Raw genomic sequence first — 22700 nt, 5'->3', positions numbered from 1 at the left:
ATTCTCCATTTCCCATTTAAATAAAATGGGAAAAAAATTTTTTTTTTTTTATTTTTCTAGCTCGGCATTCGCACGTCATATGAATAAGTCCATAGAATATTATTGTAGAGAATTTAACGCTCTACAAAAAAGTCTCTTATCATTTTTTGATAAATCCATCCTTTCGAAAATTATCGGAGCTGGAAGTCAAATCTATAATAAATTTTCAGATTTTTTAACTTTTCCAGCAAAACTATCAGGCTTATCAAAAAATGTTATAGGATCTTTTTTATGAACAATTTCATTTCCTACAAATTAGTTAGAATAAAGTTCATTCGAATTCCGCATTGTTTTCTAGTTATTTTCATTTTAATCTTAGGCCATACATTACTAAATGTACTATCATATATATATGATCCGCATCTTTACGATGCGCGCGCACAGGGTTTACAAGAAAACTAAATGTTGAAGTTGCTACATACTCAACAGGTGTTTTAAAAGTGCGAATTGTATTGGCAGGGTGCAGAGTATAGGGTGGGGACAATCGAATCGATTGTAGCGTCTGCAGTGGACGAAATACGCGTTAAACCGCACTTGTCTTGTGAATAGTTAAATGAAAGCAGTGTTAAAAAATAAGAACAAATAGTTGTTGTGTTGTTAATTGCAAAAATACTGACAGAAATAGTATAACGTTCACTACTATTCGTCACAACCCACGGCGGAGTGTGGTGTGTGCAGAATAGCCGTTATGGCCCACCGATGGTAAACTGAAAAATAAAAATAATAAACGAAACCAAAAGAAATCCCTTGGAGATGCCCACGATCCCCACTGGACACACAGCTCTTCCCAGGCTGGGTTAGATAACCGAATTGGGCGCCATGGCATCACGTGAGTCCCATGCCGGCACCTCGGCCGGCGCCATCTTATAATGTTTTCTCACTTCAACCAATAGAGCAATATACCTGTCGCATGTTAATTTACTCATCGACACCAACATGATGCATGACTTGTTTTTCGTGTAATTTGTCCATTCCCGACATTAAATGACCACTCGCATACTTCAGAGCCAATTATTAATGTAATTTTATAAACAAATCTCAAATTGTTTTATTTATGAACCCTGTAAATTTATTTATAATAAATAAATTTACTGAAGCCAACTGTTGCGTTGCCGCGCATGCGTCAACCAACCAAAATAATAATAATAGTAATCAAATAATTCAAATAAATAAATACGCAATTATTTATCCCAGTGGCTATAAAATCCATGTATCCGTTTATAAAATTCAGTAAATTTTACTGATTTAACCGCAATTTTTACCTAGGAAATTGAATAAATAATGAAGACACAGTAAATAAAATAAGATAATACATAGAATAATAATAATGATAGTAATGATAATAATAATAATATGTGAGACGCGCTGAGCAGCGTGTGCTGCCATCTGTTGCCCTTCTCCGACCTAATGCGAAGATGCCGCGATATTTAAATATCGTGATACCCCCCCACCAGGCCGGTCTTAGCCCTCTGCAAGACCTTTGGCCGAGACAACAGCAGTCTTCGCACACATTGGCGTGTTTCAAACAAATACAACATTCACTTACCTTCTCGTTCTTGCTAGGTTAGGTAAGGAAAAGGTACTTGAATTAATGTGATGCATGTTTATGAAAGGAGTGTCAATTTAATAACGGTAAAATGTACAAATGAAAAAAATATTATACCACCAACGGCCAGTGACACTACCAACAAAAGGAACAATGCCCGAGTAGACTCTAGCTACTTATATTAACGTAAGCAAAAATTTTATCAATTACCCAAAGCACTTGACTGGCTATGGGCAAGTAAAAGAAAGGAAAATAAATAAGTAATATAAAATGATAATGTGAACAAAAGGAATAAATAATAATAAATGATAATAAATGAATAATGGAGCTCAGCTCCTCACAGCAGCGCCGTGTCCGATGCGGAATGCGAAACCGCTCTGTGCGGTATCCCCATAGGCCTCCTGGTTACGCCTAATATTCGTCCAATCGATACCGGCGGATGTCTGCCTGATCCCAGGTAAACTTTGGAAGCCGAGGCAACGCCCACAATTGCTCCGAAAGGGTGCGTCGGCAGGCACGGCAACGTTGGTTGCTCATTCGCACACTGCAGCACACCATACAGTAGCCTCGCGCCGCCAAGCGCGCTTTTCCGTGCGGACCATGACATACGTCGGTGTCAAAAAACCCCACACACTCGTCGCAAAACGGCTTGATTTGCGCTGGTGGGTTAGTGCAGTGGCGCGCTGCGTGCGCCCATGCATTACAGCGAGCACAACCCGCTGGTGTAACTCGAACAGCCCACTGTTGCCTCCATAAAGTGACTTGTTGACGAAACATAAGGCCTACCTCCATCTTCCATTCAGGGGTGCCAGGTGTGGTGCTCGCTTGGACAAACGCGTGTCGACGGAATCTCATTACGGCTTCCGCTGCCGCTTTCTGTTGCTCCGTCAGTACCGGGACCGCGACCCCATAGTGGATGAGGTTTCGAGCAGCCGCAAAGTCTGAAATAAAATATAATCTCCACGTTACCCACACAGGATCCTTAACCCAATAAATCCCAGAGTAAGCGATAGATAAGAAGCAATAGACAGACAGAGCGAGTAACAGAACAATAGATAGATAAGTAGAGACAGACCATTGGAGAGTCCTCATGCGACCATCAATATCGAGTTCATAGACGCCAGCGCAACCAAATTTTCAACCGATTGAACCACATTCTCGGCGCGTTTGAACAATTTCAGCAGTTTGATGTGACTGCGACCCACGCATTTACCATCGAGCGTCTTTAACTCCACAATCACCGGTGTGACCACCTTATCAACCACCAATGGACCGATAAACCTTGGAGCCAATTTACCAACCACTTGCTCGCTCTTTTTCGACAACATCTTATTTGGACGATATACGAGATCACCGACTTCAAAAATCCCCACTCGGCGAGTTTTATTATAGTATTTCGCATACCTACCCGATGCTCGACGTATGTTTTGGTTGACTATGTCCCTCAGTTCAACCATTCGGTCCATGCGAGCTGCCCAAGATGACCGATCCACATTATCGTTGATAGTGATTGCATCATTATCATGTTCATAACATCTCATCGGACACGGATCTCGACCAAAGTTGAGAAATGCTGGACTCACTCCCAGACTTTCATGACTGGCCGTATTATACGCGAATTGGAATTCATAGATGTACTTGTCCCACTCCCGATGGTCGTCTTCCAAGTAGCTCATAATCATGGTCTTGATGTTCCGGTTTACCCGTTCCACTGGGTTTGCCTGCGCGTGATTCGGCGGTGTGGTCATGTGATGGATTCCACATTCCTCGATAACGGCTTGTACATCTTTATTAATGTATTCGCGACCGTTATCAGTCCAAAACACCATTGGAGTTCCCCACCGGTTCAGACTCACTTGTTTGAAGCTGTTAGCCACTGTTTTACTATTGGAAGCTCTTACTGGAACACACTCAATCCAGCGTGTGTACAGGTCTTCAAAAATCAGCAGATACGCAAACCCAGATTTCGACTGTGTGAATGACATGGTGTCTGCGGCTACCACTTCCCACGGTTCCATTGATGCTCTGGTTTCCATGAATCCCAGCGGTTTCTGCTGAACGGGTTTCGAGGCGATGCAAGTTTAGCACTCCGATACATAATGACGAATGTCTTTAGACATCCCCGGCCAATAATATCGGGCCTTGATACGATCCTGGGTTTTCCGGATCCCCAAGTGGCCTGATTGCAGATGGTCATGAGCCTGCTGTAATACCCACCATTTATTCTTAGGCGGTACTACCAATTTCCAATTTTTGCTATCATCAACAATCAAACTTTCCATTGGCGCAGCGACCTGTTTGTACAGACGCCCATTGTCATACCGATAGCCAGTTAGTGCATTCGGATCTGTTTCCAGCAATTGACATTCCTCGTTGTACCAGTCATCTTCATTTTCCTCATCCACCACGTTCAATTCGTCAGTCACCTCCATCTCGTTCTCGAATCGCCGAGATAAAGCGTCTGGAAATTCGTTTTCCGACCCACGACGATATTCGATCCGCATGTCATACTCGGACAATTCCAGTGCCCATCTGGCTAACTTTCCAGTGGGGTCCCGAGTATTCATCAATCACCGGAGACTGGAATAGTCAGTTACCACCGTAAAAGTGTATCCCTCCAGATATGGGCGGAATTTTCTCACTGACCATACCACGGTGAGACACTCCTTTTCTGTGGTGCTGTAGTTGGCTTCCGCTGGTATTAATGACTTACTTGCACATGCGATCAGTCGCTTTTTGTCCTCCTCGCGTTGAACCAGCACGGCACCCAGTCCCGATTGACTCGCATCAGTATATAACTGTATATATCTGTTTTTGATGTTTTATAAAAATTTTAAGCTGTTTTTGATCTGTTGTTTTAAAAAACAATTGCGTAACGGGCAGACAAAACTAGATTAATTCTTGAACTTTAAGAAATTTTAGTTCTGAAAATCTGCAAGGACTAAACTAGATTCTATTATGGACTTGTAATATTTTTATTTATGGGCAATATTCATAAAAAATATATTAAGTTACAGAATTGATCATGTTTTGTTAACTATTTATTTAGTGTCTTTTGTTTAAAAATGTCGACAGTTAATGAAAGTTTTGACAGCTTTGACCCGGGTTTTAATGTGAAAGACTTAAGAGAAAAATTTGCTGGGAGAAGATATATGTGAAGGAGGAGAAAGTCACCGGTGCTAAGCAGCAGTGGAAATAGTTCAGTGCTCGCCGCTAGATCGCGCCCAACTTAATATTGTCCTGTTCTTGGTTAGATAGGTGTTTCAGAGTTCTTATATTTTATACTTAAAAATCATTCTGGCACGAGTACTTCTCTGTTATTTGACAGAGTGACAAGTGCCTGTTCCGATGGTCATATAGTAGATGCTATATTACATTGTGACAATAATGTCAAATATTTTTGTTTTCTTCAAAAAATTGTTTTTACAATCCAGAAACATAAAATACGTTTCAGGTAATGATAAAAAAATTGATTTTTGCATTCAATAAAAGCTCTTGAATATTCTTAAAATAATATATTTCGATAAATTTTTTTTTTTAACTTCCCGCTAAGAAAATCGACGATTTTCGAAAAATTGGGAAGTTATTGTTTTCACCCCGATTTTCAAAAGTCGAGTTTTCATCAGATGTCGACGTTTTGAGGTCCTAGGAAGCTATTCCGACTATTTAAAGAATGATGTCCGAGTGTATGTATGTATGTATGTATGTATGTGTGTGTGTGTGTGTGTGTGTGTGTGTGTGTGTGTGTGTGTGTGTGTGTGTGTGTGTGTAAACTCTTTGTAACTTTTTAACTAATAAATCGATTTGGATGGTTGAGGTGGCAATCGAAAGAACTTGTTGGTCTTCAACTTTCCTGAAAATTTCAGATCATTTGATCAAGCAGATTCGGAAATATTGGCAAATTACGAAAAAAAAATTTTTTTTTTAGTTTTTCAGTGATTTCTCAGAAACGACTTGAACGATCGACTTCAAAATCTAATCAGCTCTAGAACTTTATACGCCGCGTCGAATGCCACCTCAACCATCTCAATCGGTTAATTTGTTCGAGAGAAATCGTTGGCGAAAGAAATGATAAAAAACGTTTTTTTTCGATTATCTTTGAAGTGACTCATCCGATCAATTTCAAAATCTAATCTAGAACTTAATAAAACGCGCCGAATGCGACCTCGAACGTCACAATCGGTTCATTAGTTCAAAAGATATCGACGCTGAAAAGTTAAAAAAATTACATAACATGTTATTTTTTCTGGATAAATCAAAATGTAATGTACTAAATGTTTTTGAAATCATACCAACTCTTTTTGTTTATAGTCTCTTTCGATTATCATTTAATGTCATCTAACTTGTTCTTTAGTTTAAAACATGTCTTCAGCAAAAAATTGAGAAAATTCAGTTTTTAATGTTTTTCTCGGATATATCATATGTTATTGCTCTGACCTAAGTCAAAACTCACTCAAATCTTGATTTTGATCACTGACATTTATTTCTGCTTCGATACATTTCTTTCATTGAACATAATCGAGAATAAAAATTTGAAAACCGCTTCTTCATTAATAATTTTCGATTCTGAACTTGCCAAACTTTAGCAAAAAACGCAACTTGGTAGAGCTTGAAAAGCTCATAAAAATAATCCCAGGTAATAGCATTTTCGAGCTCGAGGAGCTCAAAAATATATTCACAGTAAAGTTTTCAAGCTCCCTGAGCTCGAAAACAGCGGGAAGTTTTGGGGCTGGCCCGCAGGGTCAACCGACGCCCAGATTTTTTTTTCAGCATTTATTTACTCTGAATACCCTCTGGTTTGAGTATGTATTCACTCTGATCCCACTCTGGAAACATTCTGGAAACACTTTGGTATCAGTTTGTATTCAATGTGGATGCATAACGGTGTCAGTATGTATCCACTCTGGATACTTTCTGAAAACACTTTGGATTTACTCTGTATTCGTACTGGAAATACTCTGGGTTCACTCTCAGAAAAGGGCACAAAACCATTCTGGAAATAGTCTGGAGTCCGTATGGTTGCATCGTGTTACCAGAATATTTCCAGAGTGTATTCAGAATGTTCTTAATACCGCGAGGGTTATGCAAATGCATTGAAAGCAAATAATGATTCATTGCCTGAAAAAAATTCACAAGCATTTATTAGTATCAAAAAATTTTTAGGATCAAAATCTTGCACAACTAATCAAACAGTTCACAATCAACAAACTCATCAGTTACCATTAACATCATCAAGTCAGCGACAACATCATATGAGATATGAACACTCTGCAGGATCTTCTTTTTCCTTTAATTCACCGAAATCTATCAACAATCAGCCAGCTGCATCTACATCAGCTTCAATAATTCAACCGCAAACTGCTAGAGATCATCAGACATATAACGTTGCTGCTGGTCTTCACCAACAACCGTCAGTTGATCATGAACATGCTGATAAGATAAGATCATCAACTCAGAAACAACACCAGATGAGCTATAAAAATTCAGCAGGATCTTCCGTTTCTATTAATCCACAGGAATCTAGCAATAGTCAGCCAGCTGCATCACCATCAGCTTCAATAATTCAACTGCAAGCTGCTAGAGATCACCAGACGTATAACGTTGCTGCTGGTCTTCACCAACAACCGTCAGTTGATCATGGGTATGCTAATAAGATACCATCAACATCATCAACTCAGCAACAGCACCAGATGGGATACGAACAATTTGCAGGATCTTCTCTTTCTGTTAATTCACCGAAATCTATCAACAACCAACCAGCTGCATCTAAATCAGCTTTAATAACTCAACCGAAAATTGCTAGAGATCATCAGATCATCACTTCACACAACGAAACATTAAAAACTATAGAAATAGAAACAACAGAAATCAAAATCACAATCACAGTAATGATCAACCCAATCAAAATAGATTTTCTCATACTCAAAACAAACGTCAACTTCAGAATAAAAAATTCCGAGGTAATTCATACAATCAGCGAATTAAACGCCTGGAAAGCGCTTTGACTAACAATACCGAAACTCAAAAATCAGTAGCGTCATCAGAAAAGGTAATTATTCTAATGTATTTATCTATTGTGGCTATATTAATCTTTTAACAGGGTGGCCACGAACCGGGAATATCAGGAATTATCAGGGAATTTAATGCAACCTGGAAATATCATGGAAATGTCAGGGAATTTTGAAAAGTATCCGGGAATTAAATTTTCACAGTTCAAAATTCAAAAAAATTTTCCTATGACTTTGTCGATACACGACTATTGATTATGACCCGAAGTTGAAAAGACCACAGCTGTATAAGCTGTTTACGGCGCATAAAGAACCTGTGGATTTCAAAATAGAAAATTTATTAAAAAACTACAATCCACAGCATCGCATTTTACGATTACCACCATATCATTGCTTTTATAACCCGATAGGAATGATATGAGGAATTGCAATGCGTCAATTTGATAAAGTGGTCGGGTATGGTAATGATTTCAGTGAGGCATCAATGCTGCAAACGCGGCATAATGTACAAGAAAGTATAACTCCCGAATTTTGGTAGAACACAGTTAAAAAAGTTGAGGCACGTATCATTACTGATTATCTCAATGAAGTCAAGCCAAAAGAAGAAATAGTTACGGATACCATCGATGATGACAGCGACGTCACTTCCGATTGGGAAGATCTCCCAGATGACAAAATTTTTTGTCTCAGTACTATGATTGATTTCGAAGAAAGTAATTTACCATCTACATCAGTAGCTACACCAAAAATTGCTGCTTCAAAATCTATTTTCAACGGTGTTGAAATTGATCATGTAGGAACGTTAATCTCATGTCTATTATTTAAATTTTTGTTTTATTTTATTCTCGTAACATAAAATAATGAAACATTATTTTTCGATTCTATGCTCTTTTATGTTTTTTAGCGTTCTATGGCGGAATTATTCGAAGATAATCTTAGGGTGAAGCCATTACCAGTGGAAGAAGTAAGCTTAAGTGATACAAACAATCACGAAGTTGACGCCGCAGTTTCGTCAATAATTAAATATGAGAAAGATGATCCGCCAAAGTCTTTGGCATATCTTAAGGTAGATATTCATGTTATTACTGAAATATTGTAGTTTGAATTTGATTCAAATTTTAAGGGTATTTTGGGTGCGCCAGAAAAAAAATTAAAAACAACACTGAATATCACCATTACTGTTAATGACTTGTACTCATTAATGGATCAAAATTGGCTGAATGATCTAGTATGTTTAAAAGTGAATAAATGAAAGTAATATTTTTCTTTAATATTACATTTCAACCATTACAGTGATTTTTTTTAATTTCATAGGTTGTAAATGTTTATTTCGAGATAATATCTAAGCGTGCAGGCTCGGCTTGCACCCAAGGCTCCCAATTACGTTTACCCAAAACGACTTATAGCAAAAATGTCTATGAGTGATAGTGACACCTAGCCAAAATATCAAAAAGCAAACGGAACATGAGCTAAAATTTAAAATAACAAACCGACCTAATGCTAAAGTGACGGACAACAGAAGTTTCTCTAGCCAAAATTTCAAAGAGCAAACTGAGCGCTAACCAAAGTGACGAGAAACAGAAGTACGGCTAGCAAAAGTGTCAAAAAGCAAAATGATCGCCAGCCGAAGCGTGGCCAAGGTTTAGCGTCGGTCGGTAAGTACATTTTTATTATACAATTACTATTATCATGAGAATAAACTGCAGATTTAAAACAAGTATATGAATAATAAAGAATTTTCGGAATTCTGAAATTAAATTGAATAATTTCAATTTTAAAGATTGTAATAATAAAAATTATGTGTACTAAGAAATTTTAATTTAAATGACATTAATAAAATTTATCGATGATAATAAGGGAAATAAAAGTTTAGAAATACATTAATAAAACGAAATTTATCTAATTAAATTTTTACACTCACAATAATGAAGATAATTGTAAATCTAACGTTTGAACTTAAATAATGTTCTTAAAATGATTTCATTTTAATGGTCGGAAAATATAACATTAAAAACAATTAACAACTAAACAAGAAAATTGTATATTTGCTTAAATTATCTGTTTTATTTTTTGTTTCTCAATAAAAACAGGACAAATTTTTTTTACTTATAAGTAAAAAACATATATATTAATACAATGACATCTTATTATTTGAATTATTTTAAGTAATTAAGTTAAAGTTATTATAACAAAAATAATTTCTCATTTTTATAAATGTTTATTCAATATCTTAACTCCAAAGCCATACTCCGAGGACTTAGGATCATATAATAAGTTGATATTTAATAACTACTTAGCACCAAAAAAAAAAAAAAAGCGCTAAATAGTAATTAAACATCAACTTATTTTATGATCCTAAGTCCTCGGAGTATGGTTTGGAGTTAATTCATTGTCAGGATCGGAACAAATTTTAAATGTTTATTCAATATATTTTATCATGTGGCTTTGAATCTAATTAATTCCATCCTATTCTATGTTATCTGTAAAAAAAATTAAGCAATATGAAAAATATTTTTTCACAGCATATAAACAGACATATATTCCAAATCTTAAATTATGAAAAAATTTTTCCCCAATCATCAAAATACTCGATAAGCAAGGCAATTTAAATCCCCAAAATCATTTTTGATCCATATCGTGGGTAAAAATTACTAAACAATGGATATAAACCTAAAGAACAGTTATTACAATTCTACATAGAGGAGTTAATCGATATTTAATTTTGTTTTTCGATTAGCTACCTCTACATGATTATAAGAAGTTTAAAGGATTCAATTGAAAAAAAAAATTAGAATTACGATTAAATATCTATCGATTAAAGTTCATAATACAATTATTGTTATAGTCACATTCTCTAGCGCGAGATATTACATTATTATAAACTTAAAATACGAGTGCTTACATTTATTTCCTTGAATACTGCCACAATATTTGCACACTGCGCGCATCTCAAATCGGCTTGCTCATTGTTTACCAGTTCTCTAACATTTTCAGCACATTGACCGCACCCAAACCAATGCCAGCATGGCAAACTAATGTAATTACAAACCCTTGCGTTACATATCGAACATTTCGATTGATTCAAATTTCGTACTAAAAATAAAGCAAGAATTACAAATTTGTGATGATAATAATAAAATTATTACAGCACCAGGCTTAGTAGTTCCCAAAACAATTTCTAAAACAATGAGTTATAAAATATGCATTAAGCTTGAGCCTGAAGTTTTAAGCTTACATATGTCACGTACAGCATAAATAAGTTTAAGTTATCCTAGATCAAAAAAGATAATTTATTATCACAGTTACAATATCTGTGATTTGAAAAAAAAAGTGGTTTTATGATATATGTTTCCCTTATATATTGTAAATAGTATAGTAATATCTTACGCAAAAAAATGATGACACCAATTATTGGGGCATCCGCAGGTATCATCGGAATATCAAAAGGACCATTACCTATTGGCATAACTCCATTGTCGTGGGGAATCGGATTAATTCCTATAACAATGTATATAAATTTAAAAAAATCATCAGAGCAGCTTCTTTTTGGCTGGGTGAAAAGACTATGATAGTTATACTTTCAATGGAGCTAAAATAAAAAAATATTTTAAAAAAATACATACTGACATTATGGTGTGGTATATTCAAAACAAGATCAACTTGATTTATTTCACTTATGAGAGGTCGACTTTGGAATACTCGCAAAAAATTATTAGCACAAGCAAAAAATGTCGGTATTTCCAAAATATTTTGCGAGTATAACGTCCATGCTCTACGCCGTATTCCTTTCAACTTAAAATAGCGATTTTCGGTCTGACGCCGAACGGAATACCCCATGCATGCTACTGTCCACTCAATCCGCGTGATGCTCTGCAAGTTGCGTAGACAAGCTGTATGATGACATAAATAATTTTTATAGTGAAATAAAATTTTATGTAAAAATATTATTACATGATAAACAAATTACGCTTTACTTGTTAATTGCCAAAGTGAAGGGTGACTGCCAAATTTTTTTTGTAAGGTTCGATGGTATGCTTCTATACCGTTGTTGGTTATATCTTCTAGGATAAAAACAGTTAATTTAATAGGTGTTACTCGTTGTAACCACCAACTACGGAAGTATGCAATTAAATCAGTGAATTCGTTTAATACTTCTGCAACTGTATTTGCTAGTAACCAATCAAAAGCGTCATTAATATTTGCTGCAGGGAGTAGTGGAATAGCGGTTAATTTCCAGTAAAACAGTTGACCTTCCTTCCAATTTCCAATGTGTTCCATAAATTGTTTCTTTTTCTTTTTTAATCTTCTCATCACTGCCTAACAAAGTATCATCGTATGTAATGAATTTTCATTCAGTTTGTATATAGGTCATTCCATATCAATTCAACAACATTGCGACGGTGACCCTCTTCGATTTTTTTTGAGTTTTCATACATGTAGAAAGACGTCCTCAGCTAAATTTTTAGCTCTTTATCTCCAATCATTCCGGAGTTATCATTTTTGCTTAAAAAGGATATAACTTTGACTATAGTTGTGATAATCTCACGTCACGGGGGTTACTTTTTTTTATTTTCAACGCTCTTTCTGAAGAAAAATTCAAAATCAGAAACAAACAAATTAAAAATTTTTTTTTGGCCATTTTTTTAACAAAAAATTAGTTTTTCGTTCAATGGGATACTTTTGATTTATTCAAAAACCGGGTTTTCATCATATGTCGACATTTGATGGTGCTAGGATGCTATTCTGACATTTTCAGAGCGATGTCTGTATGTATGTATGTATGTGTGTGTGTGTGTGTGTGTGTGTGTGTGTGTGTGTGTGTGTGTGTGTGTGTGTGTGTGTGTGTGTGTGTGTGTTTTTTATAATGAAGAGTTTAGGGCGAATGCTTTATGCACTGATAGACGCGGGTGTCCCGCGTGTCGGGCTGATGGCACACCACCTTACTGACTAAACCCGAGATTTCTCTCTCTCTTCCTCTGTGGCCTTTTGATTCTCTCGCGGCACCACCGATAGGTATTACTTCGCGGGAGAGGCCGTTAGCCGTAGCTCTTCCTCCATCGTTGTCAAGCAACGTTACGTCCCCCGTCCCACTGTGGTTGGTCTGAGTGGATTAGGGGTTGGCGTTCCTTGCTATCTCCTGGGCTGTCTGTTGTTCTGGCGTCATCTTCTTTCTCTCGCGCTCTCGTCTGCGCAATTCCTTCATCACGACAGCAGCGAAGGCACTTATGGCCTTCCATGCCGCCTCCGACGACAATATCTGTTCCACTAGGTTCTCCGGGGTCAGACGTATATTCAGCTCCTTCTCGACGGTGCTTCGAGTAGCACTGAAGCGCGGGCACTCGAAGAAAGTGTGCTCGGCATCCTCATCAACTCCGAGGCACGTTGGACAATCTGTAGCATCTTCATAGTTAAATTTATGAAGGTACTTCCGGAAGCACCCGTGCCCGGAGAGCACCTGTGTGAGATAGAAATTGAGTTCTCCGTATAGTCGTTTCACCCATTTCTCCACATTCGGGATAAGTCGATGTCTTCATCGTCCTTTAGTGGAGGTATCCCACATCCGTTGCCAGCGATCGAGGCTCAGTTCTCTTGCCTCGATCCTCGCCTCAGCTGACTTCTGCTGGTACAGCGACCTCCGTTCCTTAGCCAGTAGCTCAATGGGAACCATTCCCGCGAGGACGTTTATAGCATCCGTGGAGACTGTGCGAAAAGCACAGGCCACCCTTAAAGCACTGATCCGGTAAGGCGCTGCTGCCATCCTATGGTACTTGTCCACCAGCAGTGCATCAGTCCATATGGGTATGCCATAGGTGAGCACTGAGGTAGTCACGGAAGACATCAGCTGTCTCCTTTTCTGCCTGGGGCCACCAACATTGGGCATAAGCCGAGACAATGTGGTTGCCACCACAGCGGCTTTGGCGCTGATTTGCTCTACGTGTTCTTTGAGCTTGAGCCTGGCGTCCAACGTCACGCCAAGATACCGGATGAACGGCTGAGATGTGATCTCGCTGTCACCAACTCTGAACCTAACCGTCTACGTCGCCTTCCTGCTGGTCACAAAAAGAGCCTCCATCTTATGTTCCGCAAGCTGCAGTCCGACGGAGGACATCCACTTGCCGATCTCTTCGAAAGCCCGTTCGAAGGGCGCAATTATTTCCTCTCGGAGTTTCGAGACGATCTCCACCGCTACGTCGTCTGCGAATGCCACCAGATTTACCCCTCGAGGTAGTCTCAGTAGCAATAGTGCGTTGTACATTATGATCCACAAAAGAGGACCCAGGACTGAGCCTTGAGGAACTCCTCCACTCACTCTGTACGTCTTCGGTCCATCTTCTGTGTCGTACATGAGATACCTGTCACTCAGGTAACTCGTCACTATCCTCTGAAGGTACCATGGGACGTTGAGCTTCTTGAGGGCCTCCATGATACACTTCCATCTCGCCGAGTTGAAGGCATTTTTAATATCAAGAGTAGCGATCATGCAGTACTGCTTAGATCCTCTCGTATACCTCTTTCCCGAGACAGCTTCTTTGGCTATATTCACCACTTTGTTGATCGCATCCAGGGTGGAGCGCGACTTCCTGAAGCCATATTGGTCATCTGCCAGCAGAGGATCGACAATTTTCTCAATCCTATTGCGGATGACCCGCTCGTAGATCTTACCGACTGTATCCAGCATGCAGAGTGGACGATAGGACGATGGTTCGTCCGGAGGCTTTTTCCCCTTGGGTAGGAGCACTAACCTCTGCCATTTCCACTTCTCAGGGAAATTAACTTCCTTGAGACATGTATTGTACATGTCCAAGAACATTGATGGTGCTGCCTTTATGGCTGTCTTCAACGCCATGTTTGGTACTCAATCCATACCAGGAGTGTGTGTGTGTGTGTGGATGTAAACCTCTCATATCTTTTTGATGAATGAACCGATTTAGATGGTTCTTGCGGCATTCGAAAGATATCTTCTGAACTTAGATTTTCAAGAACATTTTAGACCTTTTAGTCAAATAAACTCTGAGATATTTAAGAAATACGGAAAAAAAAAAATTTTTTTTTCGTTTTTTTAGATATTATGAAAACTATTGAATCGATCAATTCTAAAATCTAATCAGTTTTAGAACTCGATGAAAGCTTTCGATTGCCACCAAGAACGTCTCAATCAGATAATCCGTTCAAAAGATATCGTCGACGAAAGAAACAGTAGAAAACGGTTTTTTGCAAATATTGTCGAAACGACTAAACCTATCATTCCCAAAATTTGATCAGCTCTAGACCTCAATAAAACGTGCCGATTGCCACCTCAACCGTCATAATCGGATAATCCGTTCGAGAGATATCGTCGACGAAAAAATGAAAAAAAATCGTTTTTTTTCGTTTTTCGTGAATATTTCGGAAACTATCGAATCGATCAATTCAAAGATCTAATCAGCTCTAGAACTCGATAAAAGGTTTCAATTGCCACCTCAACCGTATCAATCGGTTAATTCGTTCGCGGGATATCGTCGGGAACGAATTGGTACAAATCGGTTTATTCGAAAACAATGGAATACAAACGTATTTTCGAGATCGAAGAGCTCGAAAATGTATTCACAACAATGTTTACGAGCTCAAGGAGCTCGAAAACAGCGGGAAGTTTTAGGGCTGGCCCGCAGGGTCAACCGATAGACAGATTTTTTTTATCAATATTTGCAGAGTAGTGCAGATGAGTTGACTAAAAAACCAGAAAATGGCCATTTTTTGTGGGATTTTCTAATGGATATCAAGGATGAAAAAAAAAAGTTTTTTTCGAAAAATCGAAAATGGAGCTTGTAGGGAATTTATTGAAGTTCATTAAACTGCCCTTTAAATTACTGTGTGATCATTACTTGCTGAGATATCAATAATCAAAGACAAACGGATCCTTTTTCATTTGAAGGCTGATATCTCAGCAGCAAATTGTCGTGCAGAGAAACAAAAAAAAGCAAATTGTAGCTGAATGAATTTCCTAAACGAGCCACGAATTTGTTTTTTTTTTTTTTTAATTTTCCCGGCCCCGTAGACCTAAAAAACAAAACCAACAAATTTAGAAAAATTTTGTCTCGACCTTTTTCTTATGATTCCGCAAAAACCGTGGCTCAAAAAAATATTTTGCTGAATGATCTTTAAGCTAAAGATTTTAAGCTTCAATTTGCTTTTTTAATTTTTCCGATACGATCATTTTTCATGAAAATACAGCCTTCCAAAAATCACTAAAAAATTTATGAAATTTTCTTGTTCCTTTAATTTTTTGGATAAGTGTATAACATTGTGAAATTACAAGAGTACGTTTTATATGATTATACATAATCATGTATGATCATATATTATCATATGAAATCTTATATGACCTTATAAAATCCTTCTAAGAATTCAGATAATTAATAAAAATTTATGTGATTTTATATGAAGTTATAAATAAATTTGTATGATTACAAAAGAGTTTAATACGGTTATATAAAATCATATATGATTATATAAAACTTGATATAGTTTTATGATTCTTATATATATAAATTTCTATGGTCTTATAAGCAGGTTATCTTAAAGAAACTTATAATTTTATATAAAACACTAATGTGATAAAATTTGATCATATTTGGTGCATTATTGATGTAGGATGTATCAATTTGATCATTTGATTTAAGTAATGATATAGATTGTTAAATACTTATAAGGGTAAAGCAGACTAGAGAACCAGACGGCAATCAAGCGATCATCAAAGTTGAGCAGCATTGAGGCAGAACATTAGTCGGATCGGTGACCCGATTATATAAGATTTTATAAGGTCATATAAGTTTTTATAGGACCAATTTCATTATAAAACTTTACATAAGTCACTTGTATATGATTTATATATGATCTTATAAGAACTTTTTTTCCCGGGTGGGATTTTTAATCTCCAACAAGTAACGATTTTTGCTAAATTTTGACAAGTAAAGAAGCGAAAATCATTAATGATGAAGCGGCAAAAAAATTAAGAATCGAAGGTTTCGGACTTCGAAAAAATGACGGTTTTTCTGAAAAAACTAAAATATTTCATATAACGTGACTTTCGAAAAAATTTTTTGTATTTTTTTCTGAAAACTACATTTAAAAACACAAATTTTGAAAAAAAAAAAAAATGTGCCGAAAGTTTAATTTGTGAGAAAGTTGTAACAATTTAAATAACAAAGAGCGGTTTTTTTTCAAAAATCCGTAACTTTTTTTAGGTCGGGTAAAAAAATCCGAAAAAACTCAGAAAAATGTCTTTGGTAGGATAAAAAATGATAAAAAAGTTTTAGCGAAATCGAAGGGGGTCAGGTCAAAACCTCGGTGATTTGGCATGGAATGCCCCATATGTAATTTACGAGAAAAATAGTAGAAACTGTGTTTTTTTAATTTTTTACAGATAATATGCTTGTTGGCCCGCAACTTTCCTGAAAATTTCAGATCATTTGATCAAGCAGACTCGAAAATATTGGCGAATTACGAAAAAAAAAAAATTTTTTTTTTTAGTTTTTTAGTGATTTCTCAGAAACGACTTAAACGATCGACTTCAAAACCTAATCAGCTCTAGAACTATATAAGCCGCGTCGAATGCCACCTTAACCATCTCAATCGGTTAATTTGTTTGAGAGATATCGATGGCGAAAGAAATGATAAAAAACGATTTTTTTCGATTATCTTTGAAGTGACTCATCCGATCAATATTAAAATTTTATCAGCTCTAGAATCCAAGAAAATGCGCCGATTGCCACCTCAAACGTCAAAATCGGTTAATTAGTTCAAAAGATATCGGCGCTGAAACGTTAAAAAAATAACATTTTATATTATTTTTTCCAGATAAATCAAAATATAATGTGCTAAAATGTGTCTGAAATCATACCAACTCTTTCTCTATATAGTCTCTTCCGATCATCAGATAATGTCATATAACTTGTTCCTTAGTTTTAAACATATTGTCAGCAAAAAATTGAAAAAACCCAGTCTTCAATGTTTTTCTCGGATATTCCATATATTATTGCTCTGACCTAAGTCAAAACTCATTTAAATCTTGATTTTGATCACTGACATTGATTTCTGCCTTAACACATTTATTTCAGAGAACATAATCGATAATAAAAATTTAAAAGCCGCTTCTTCATTAATGATTTTCGATTCTTAACTTTTCAAATTCTAGCATAAAACGTAACTTGTTAGAGCTTGAAAAGCTCATAAAAAAACGATTCCATGTAATATGGAGCTCGAAGAGCTCGAAAATATATTCACAGTGATGTTTTCAAGCTCTTTGAGCTCGAAAACAGCGGGAAGTTTTGGGGCTGGCCCGCAGGGTCAACCGACGCCCAGATTTTTTTTAGAATTTTTCAGCTCATAAGCCAATCAACGGATTTTTATGCACAATAAATTTTCTCGTAGGAAATTGAACGTTCTACAAAAAAAGTTTCTTATCGTTTTTTGATAAATCCCACGGTTCAAAAGTTATTGAAGCTTCAAGTCAAATTTATAGTTAATTTTGAGATTTTTTTACTTTTCCAGCGAAACTATCAGTCTTATTAAAAAATGTTAAAGAAACTTTTTGTAGATAATTTTATTCCTTACAAGTTATTACGAATAAAGTTTTTCGAAATTCTGTGTTGTTTTTAACTTATTTCTATTTAAATGTCAAGCTCTTAAAAAAATAGATTTTTGATTAATTTTAAGAGCTTGACATTGAAATGAAAATAAATTGAAAACAATGTGGAATTTCGAAAAATTTTATTTGTAATAATTTGTAAGGAATAAAATTACCTACAAAAAAGTTTCTATCACATTTTGTAATAAGACTCATAGTTTTGCCAGAAAGTGAAAAAATCTCAAAATTTACTATAAATTTGACTTGAAGCTTAAATAACTTTTGAACAGTGGGATTTATCAAAAAATGATACGAGACTTTTTTTGTAGAGTGTTTAATTTCCTACACAAAATTTCATTGCGCATAAAAATCCATTGAGTGGTCTGTAAGCTAGAAAATTCTAAAAAAAAAAAAAATTTTTTTCCTATGTTATTTAAATGGAAAATAGAAAAATGGATTGAGGCAAACCTTAACATTATTATTAAGAGCTCGGATTGGCACCAAAATTTTTATTATCAGGTATACTTTCAATTTTTGAATACCAAAAAAAAATTTGTTTTTTCTGAAACACCCTAATATAAATTAGAGTGTCTCAAAAAATCGACTTTTTTTTTTTTCTTGAAGAACATTGAAAAATCGACAGAGTATCTCTAGACAAAGACCCTGTTAAAATATGAGACCTTAATATCAATATTTAAAGGTGGCGATTCACGATTTTCTATTTTCCATTTAAATAACATGGGAAAAAAAAATGTTAATTTTGGAATTTTATACCTCGGCGACGGCTTATTGAACAGATAAGTTCAGGATATATTTTTTGTAGGGAATTGAACGCTCTACAAAGAAAGTCTCTTATCATTTTTTGATATATCCATCTGTTCAAAAGTTATTGGAGCTCGAGGTCAAGTTAGAGTAAATTTCGAGATCTTTTTACTTTTCCGGCGAAACTATCGGACTTATCATAAAATGTCTTGAGATCTTTTTGGTAGACAATTTTATTTCCTACTAATTATTATTGATAAATTTTTTTCAAACTCTGCATTGTTTTCTAGTTATTTCCATTTTAATGCCAAGCTCTTAAAATCGATCAGAACACTACTTTTTTAAGAGCTTGAAATTAAAATGAAAATAACTAGAACACAATGCGGAATTCTAAAAAATTTAACTGATAATAATTTGTAGGAAATAAAATTGTCGACAAAAAAGATCTCACGACATTTTATGATAAGTCCGATAGTTTCGCCGGAAAAGTAAAAAGATCTCGAAATTTACTCTAACTTGACTTCGAGCTCCAATAACTTTTGAACAGATGGATTTATTAAAAAATGATAAGAGACTTTCTTTGTAGAGCGTTCAATTCCCTACAAAAAAATATCCTGAACTTATCTGTTCAATAAGCCATCGCCGAGGTATAAAATTTCAAAATTAAAATTTTTTTTATCGATATTTGCAGAGTAGCAGTTGATTTACTAAAAAACCAAAAAAAGTCATTTTTTTGTACTTACTTCTAATGGATGTTAAAAATAAAAAAAATTTTTTTTTCCAAAAAATTATGACAGGTCCTTGTAGGGAATTTATTGCAGTATTTAACACCGCCCTTTCTGTGCGATCATTGGTACCTGAAATATCGATGATCGAAGCCAAAAGGATCATTTTCTGTTTGAAGGCTGATATCTCTGCGACAAATCGTCCTACGAGGTTAATAAAAAACTAAATTGAAGCTGAATAAATTTGCTAAGCAAGCTATGCATTCGTTTAGTTGAAAGAATTTTTACGCGGTCCGTGGGCTCTTCGGAAAAAAAAAAAAAATTTAGAAATTTTTTGTCTCACCTTATTTCTCATGTTTGCGCAATAACCGGAGCTTTTAAAAAATTTTGAAAAAAATGCACCCAAACTAGAGATTTCAAGCTATAAAATGCTTTTTTTAAAATCTCGATACGATTATTTTTCACCAAGTTACAGCCTTCCAAAAATCACTAAAAAATTTATAAAATTTTTCTGCTCCTTTAATTTTTTGCATTAGTGTATACTGTGATTCCAAGATCTTGACTATAAGATAGCTACTAGGGGATTGATAAGCAAGAAAGACAATCTGTGCCATCGTGATCTGTATCATCTGGAATCAGTGTAATGGAAATCTGATAGTGAATATAAACGCCCATATACAAAGCAACTATAAAAATTCCCGATTTATAATACACTTACTAATCATATGAAGCCACTATTTACGGGGTTTTTTTTTTATACGTGTTCAAATTTCCCCGTATATGTTCATATTTTAGGTATGATCATACATATGTGCAGATTTAGAAGTATATGAATATTTCTAAGCACGAATGAAAAATAATTATCGATTGTTATTAGAGGTGATAAGACATGTTTTAACGAGATATAGTCAGGCCATAATTCAATATCTGATCAGATATTTTTTGATCCAATCAAATCTGATATTTCGTCAGATCTAAGCTTTTCCTCATGGATACATGCGATCTAATAACTGTTTTATGAAATTTACACGGCCAGTTTGTGAAATTTTTTTTTCAAATTCTGGAACTCCGAGCGACGGAGTGAATTCGGATTGCAATTAAATCTATATTCACATCAAAATCACTCCTGATCTTTTACAGTGTCTAGATATCATGAGGTAATTTAGGACATCAGTTTTATTTAAAATCTGCTTTGTATTAATTCTAACATCCATTAAAAATAAGTAGATTGAAAAATGAATAACAAGCGGTGTATACAATTCCAAAAAAAATTTTATTAAGTAATTATTGAGTAGGTTTCAAATCATTATCATTAATTTAAACCAATCCATTTCAAAGAATAGTGGTTATTTAAAATTTTGTAATTCTATTGATATTGTTGAATATTTTTTTGTTGAAAATTCAAAGTACTTGGGTCATTTATGAGATTTTCACACATTCTCCAAGGAGACAGCTTTTACCTTGGCCACAGTAAGACCCGTCAAGTGGCCCTGTTGGCCATTCATGGTTGAAAATAAAGCCTACACTATTTGGCTTTGTCTGACAAGTGAGTGTTTTGCAATTACCCCCTTCATTCGTAGAAATTGTGTTTCCTATTCTGAAATTACACTGTTTATCTAAATTGATCAATTTTCCAGGTAATATTCTTGGAACTGCCGCACCTTGCTCTTGGGGTTTGTTATATAAACAGCTAAACTTATTGTTACTGTAATATAGAAAATGAATCAGTACGTTTGGTGTTTTATCGGCTAATTTTTAAATTGTAACAGGGAAAATTGAGTTATTTTATTGACCAAAATCGCGATTTTTCGCTGATGGTCATTTACCCTGCCCGCAACCCCAAACGAGCAATTTAATGAGTTTTTCGACTTGTCGCCGGGCGCGCTGATTGAAAATACTCTTACGCTAGGCCCAATCATAAATTAGTAGAGGAGTGGTTTTCCGATAGCCACCGAAGATACTCGAGCAAAATTATTAAAAACGCAAGACAGCAGCAGAGGACACACAGAACCGGCAGGGCCGGCTAACCGTCAAGACGTACACACACAGAACCGGCAGGGCCGGGTAGACATCAAGACATACAAAGGCAGAACCGGCAGGGCCGGGTAGCCATCAAGACCTACACATACAACTGGACAGATCACCGAGGATGGAGACGCTGAATTAACGCAGTAGAGTACAAGTAAATTTGGAACTTTGACGAACAAGACGGAGAGCCAAAGGAACCTGACGAGACGAACCACCAGACGGAGACAAAGCTACCGGAAAACATCAAAAATAAAATCAGGTATTAATGAAATTAATTGTTCTAGGCCCAAGCCAGAATATTAATTTAACTCACGTAAATACTTAGTCGTTCGTCGGGTAAATCCGCGTCTAGGCCCGTAATAGATTAATTAGTGTAAATTTTGTTAAAATTAATTTAAGCCAGACGTTTGTCTAACCAGATCCAGGCCCTTCAGCCGGATCCAGGGTGTCGTTCATAATTCCAGGCCATTGCCGGAATTATTGCGTTGTAGAAATTTCTAGGCCCATTGTGTAAAACACAAGCCAGAAATTCCAGGGTCTAGTTCAAGTAAAAGAAAAGAAATTAATTAAAACAATTAAATAAAATTATGTAAATTAATTAAATAAAATTAATTGAATAAATAAATTGAAATTTATAAAGAGACCGTTAAATAACTAAATAAGACAAAGTTAACCGACGCGAAAAGTCTGAGATAAAATTTAATTAATCAATAATTAACATTATTAAATGATAGTAAATAATAAATTTAAGTTAATAACAATAAAAGAAAATCAAGTGTCTGAACGGAACAGAAAAGAATCAAGGAAAGTCAAAAGTAGTCAGTGACGCATACTTTGGAGGATCGGGTAAATGTGGTATTGGAAATTCTGACGTAAATTTATTGTGGTTACAGATAAAATGAAAATGGAAATAAAAGTAATAGTGAGACAGTTGATTAAAAATTAATTAATTAATAATAATATCTTTAAACTAAATTTTAATTAAT

The 22700-nt window shown here is 35.6% G+C and overlaps 2 protein-coding genes across 2 annotated transcripts; both read right to left on the bottom strand.

Moving 5' to 3' along the window:
• Positions 1-9954: 9954 nt before the first annotated feature.
• Positions 9955-13080, bottom strand: LOC130666669 (uncharacterized). Its single transcript, XM_057467866.1, has 5 exons — positions 11568-13080; positions 11217-11483; positions 10981-11091; positions 10496-10686; positions 9955-10073 (listed from the first exon to the last, which is right to left on the bottom strand). The coding sequence occupies exons 1-5, from the start codon at positions 11902-11904 to the stop codon at positions 10065-10067; spliced, it is 915 nt and encodes a 304-aa protein (XP_057323849.1). The 5' UTR covers positions 11905-13080; the 3' UTR covers positions 9955-10064.
• On the bottom strand, positions 12704-13351 carry LOC130666909 (uncharacterized). The gene is made up of 2 exons (XM_057468233.1): positions 13187-13351; positions 12704-13048 (listed from the first exon to the last, which is right to left on the bottom strand). Exons 1-2 carry the CDS (start codon positions 13349-13351, stop codon positions 12704-12706), a joined length of 510 nt encoding a protein of 169 aa, XP_057324216.1.
• Positions 13352-22700: the final 9349 nt, after the last annotated feature.

The sequence above is a fragment of the Microplitis mediator genome, chromosome 4, assembly GCF_029852145.1.
Source record: "Microplitis mediator isolate UGA2020A chromosome 4, iyMicMedi2.1, whole genome shotgun sequence".
Classification (NCBI taxonomy): domain Eukaryota; kingdom Metazoa; phylum Arthropoda; class Insecta; order Hymenoptera; family Braconidae; genus Microplitis; species Microplitis mediator.
The sequence above is the reverse complement of the archived record's forward strand: the minus strand, read 5'-3'. Positions and strand labels throughout refer to the sequence as shown.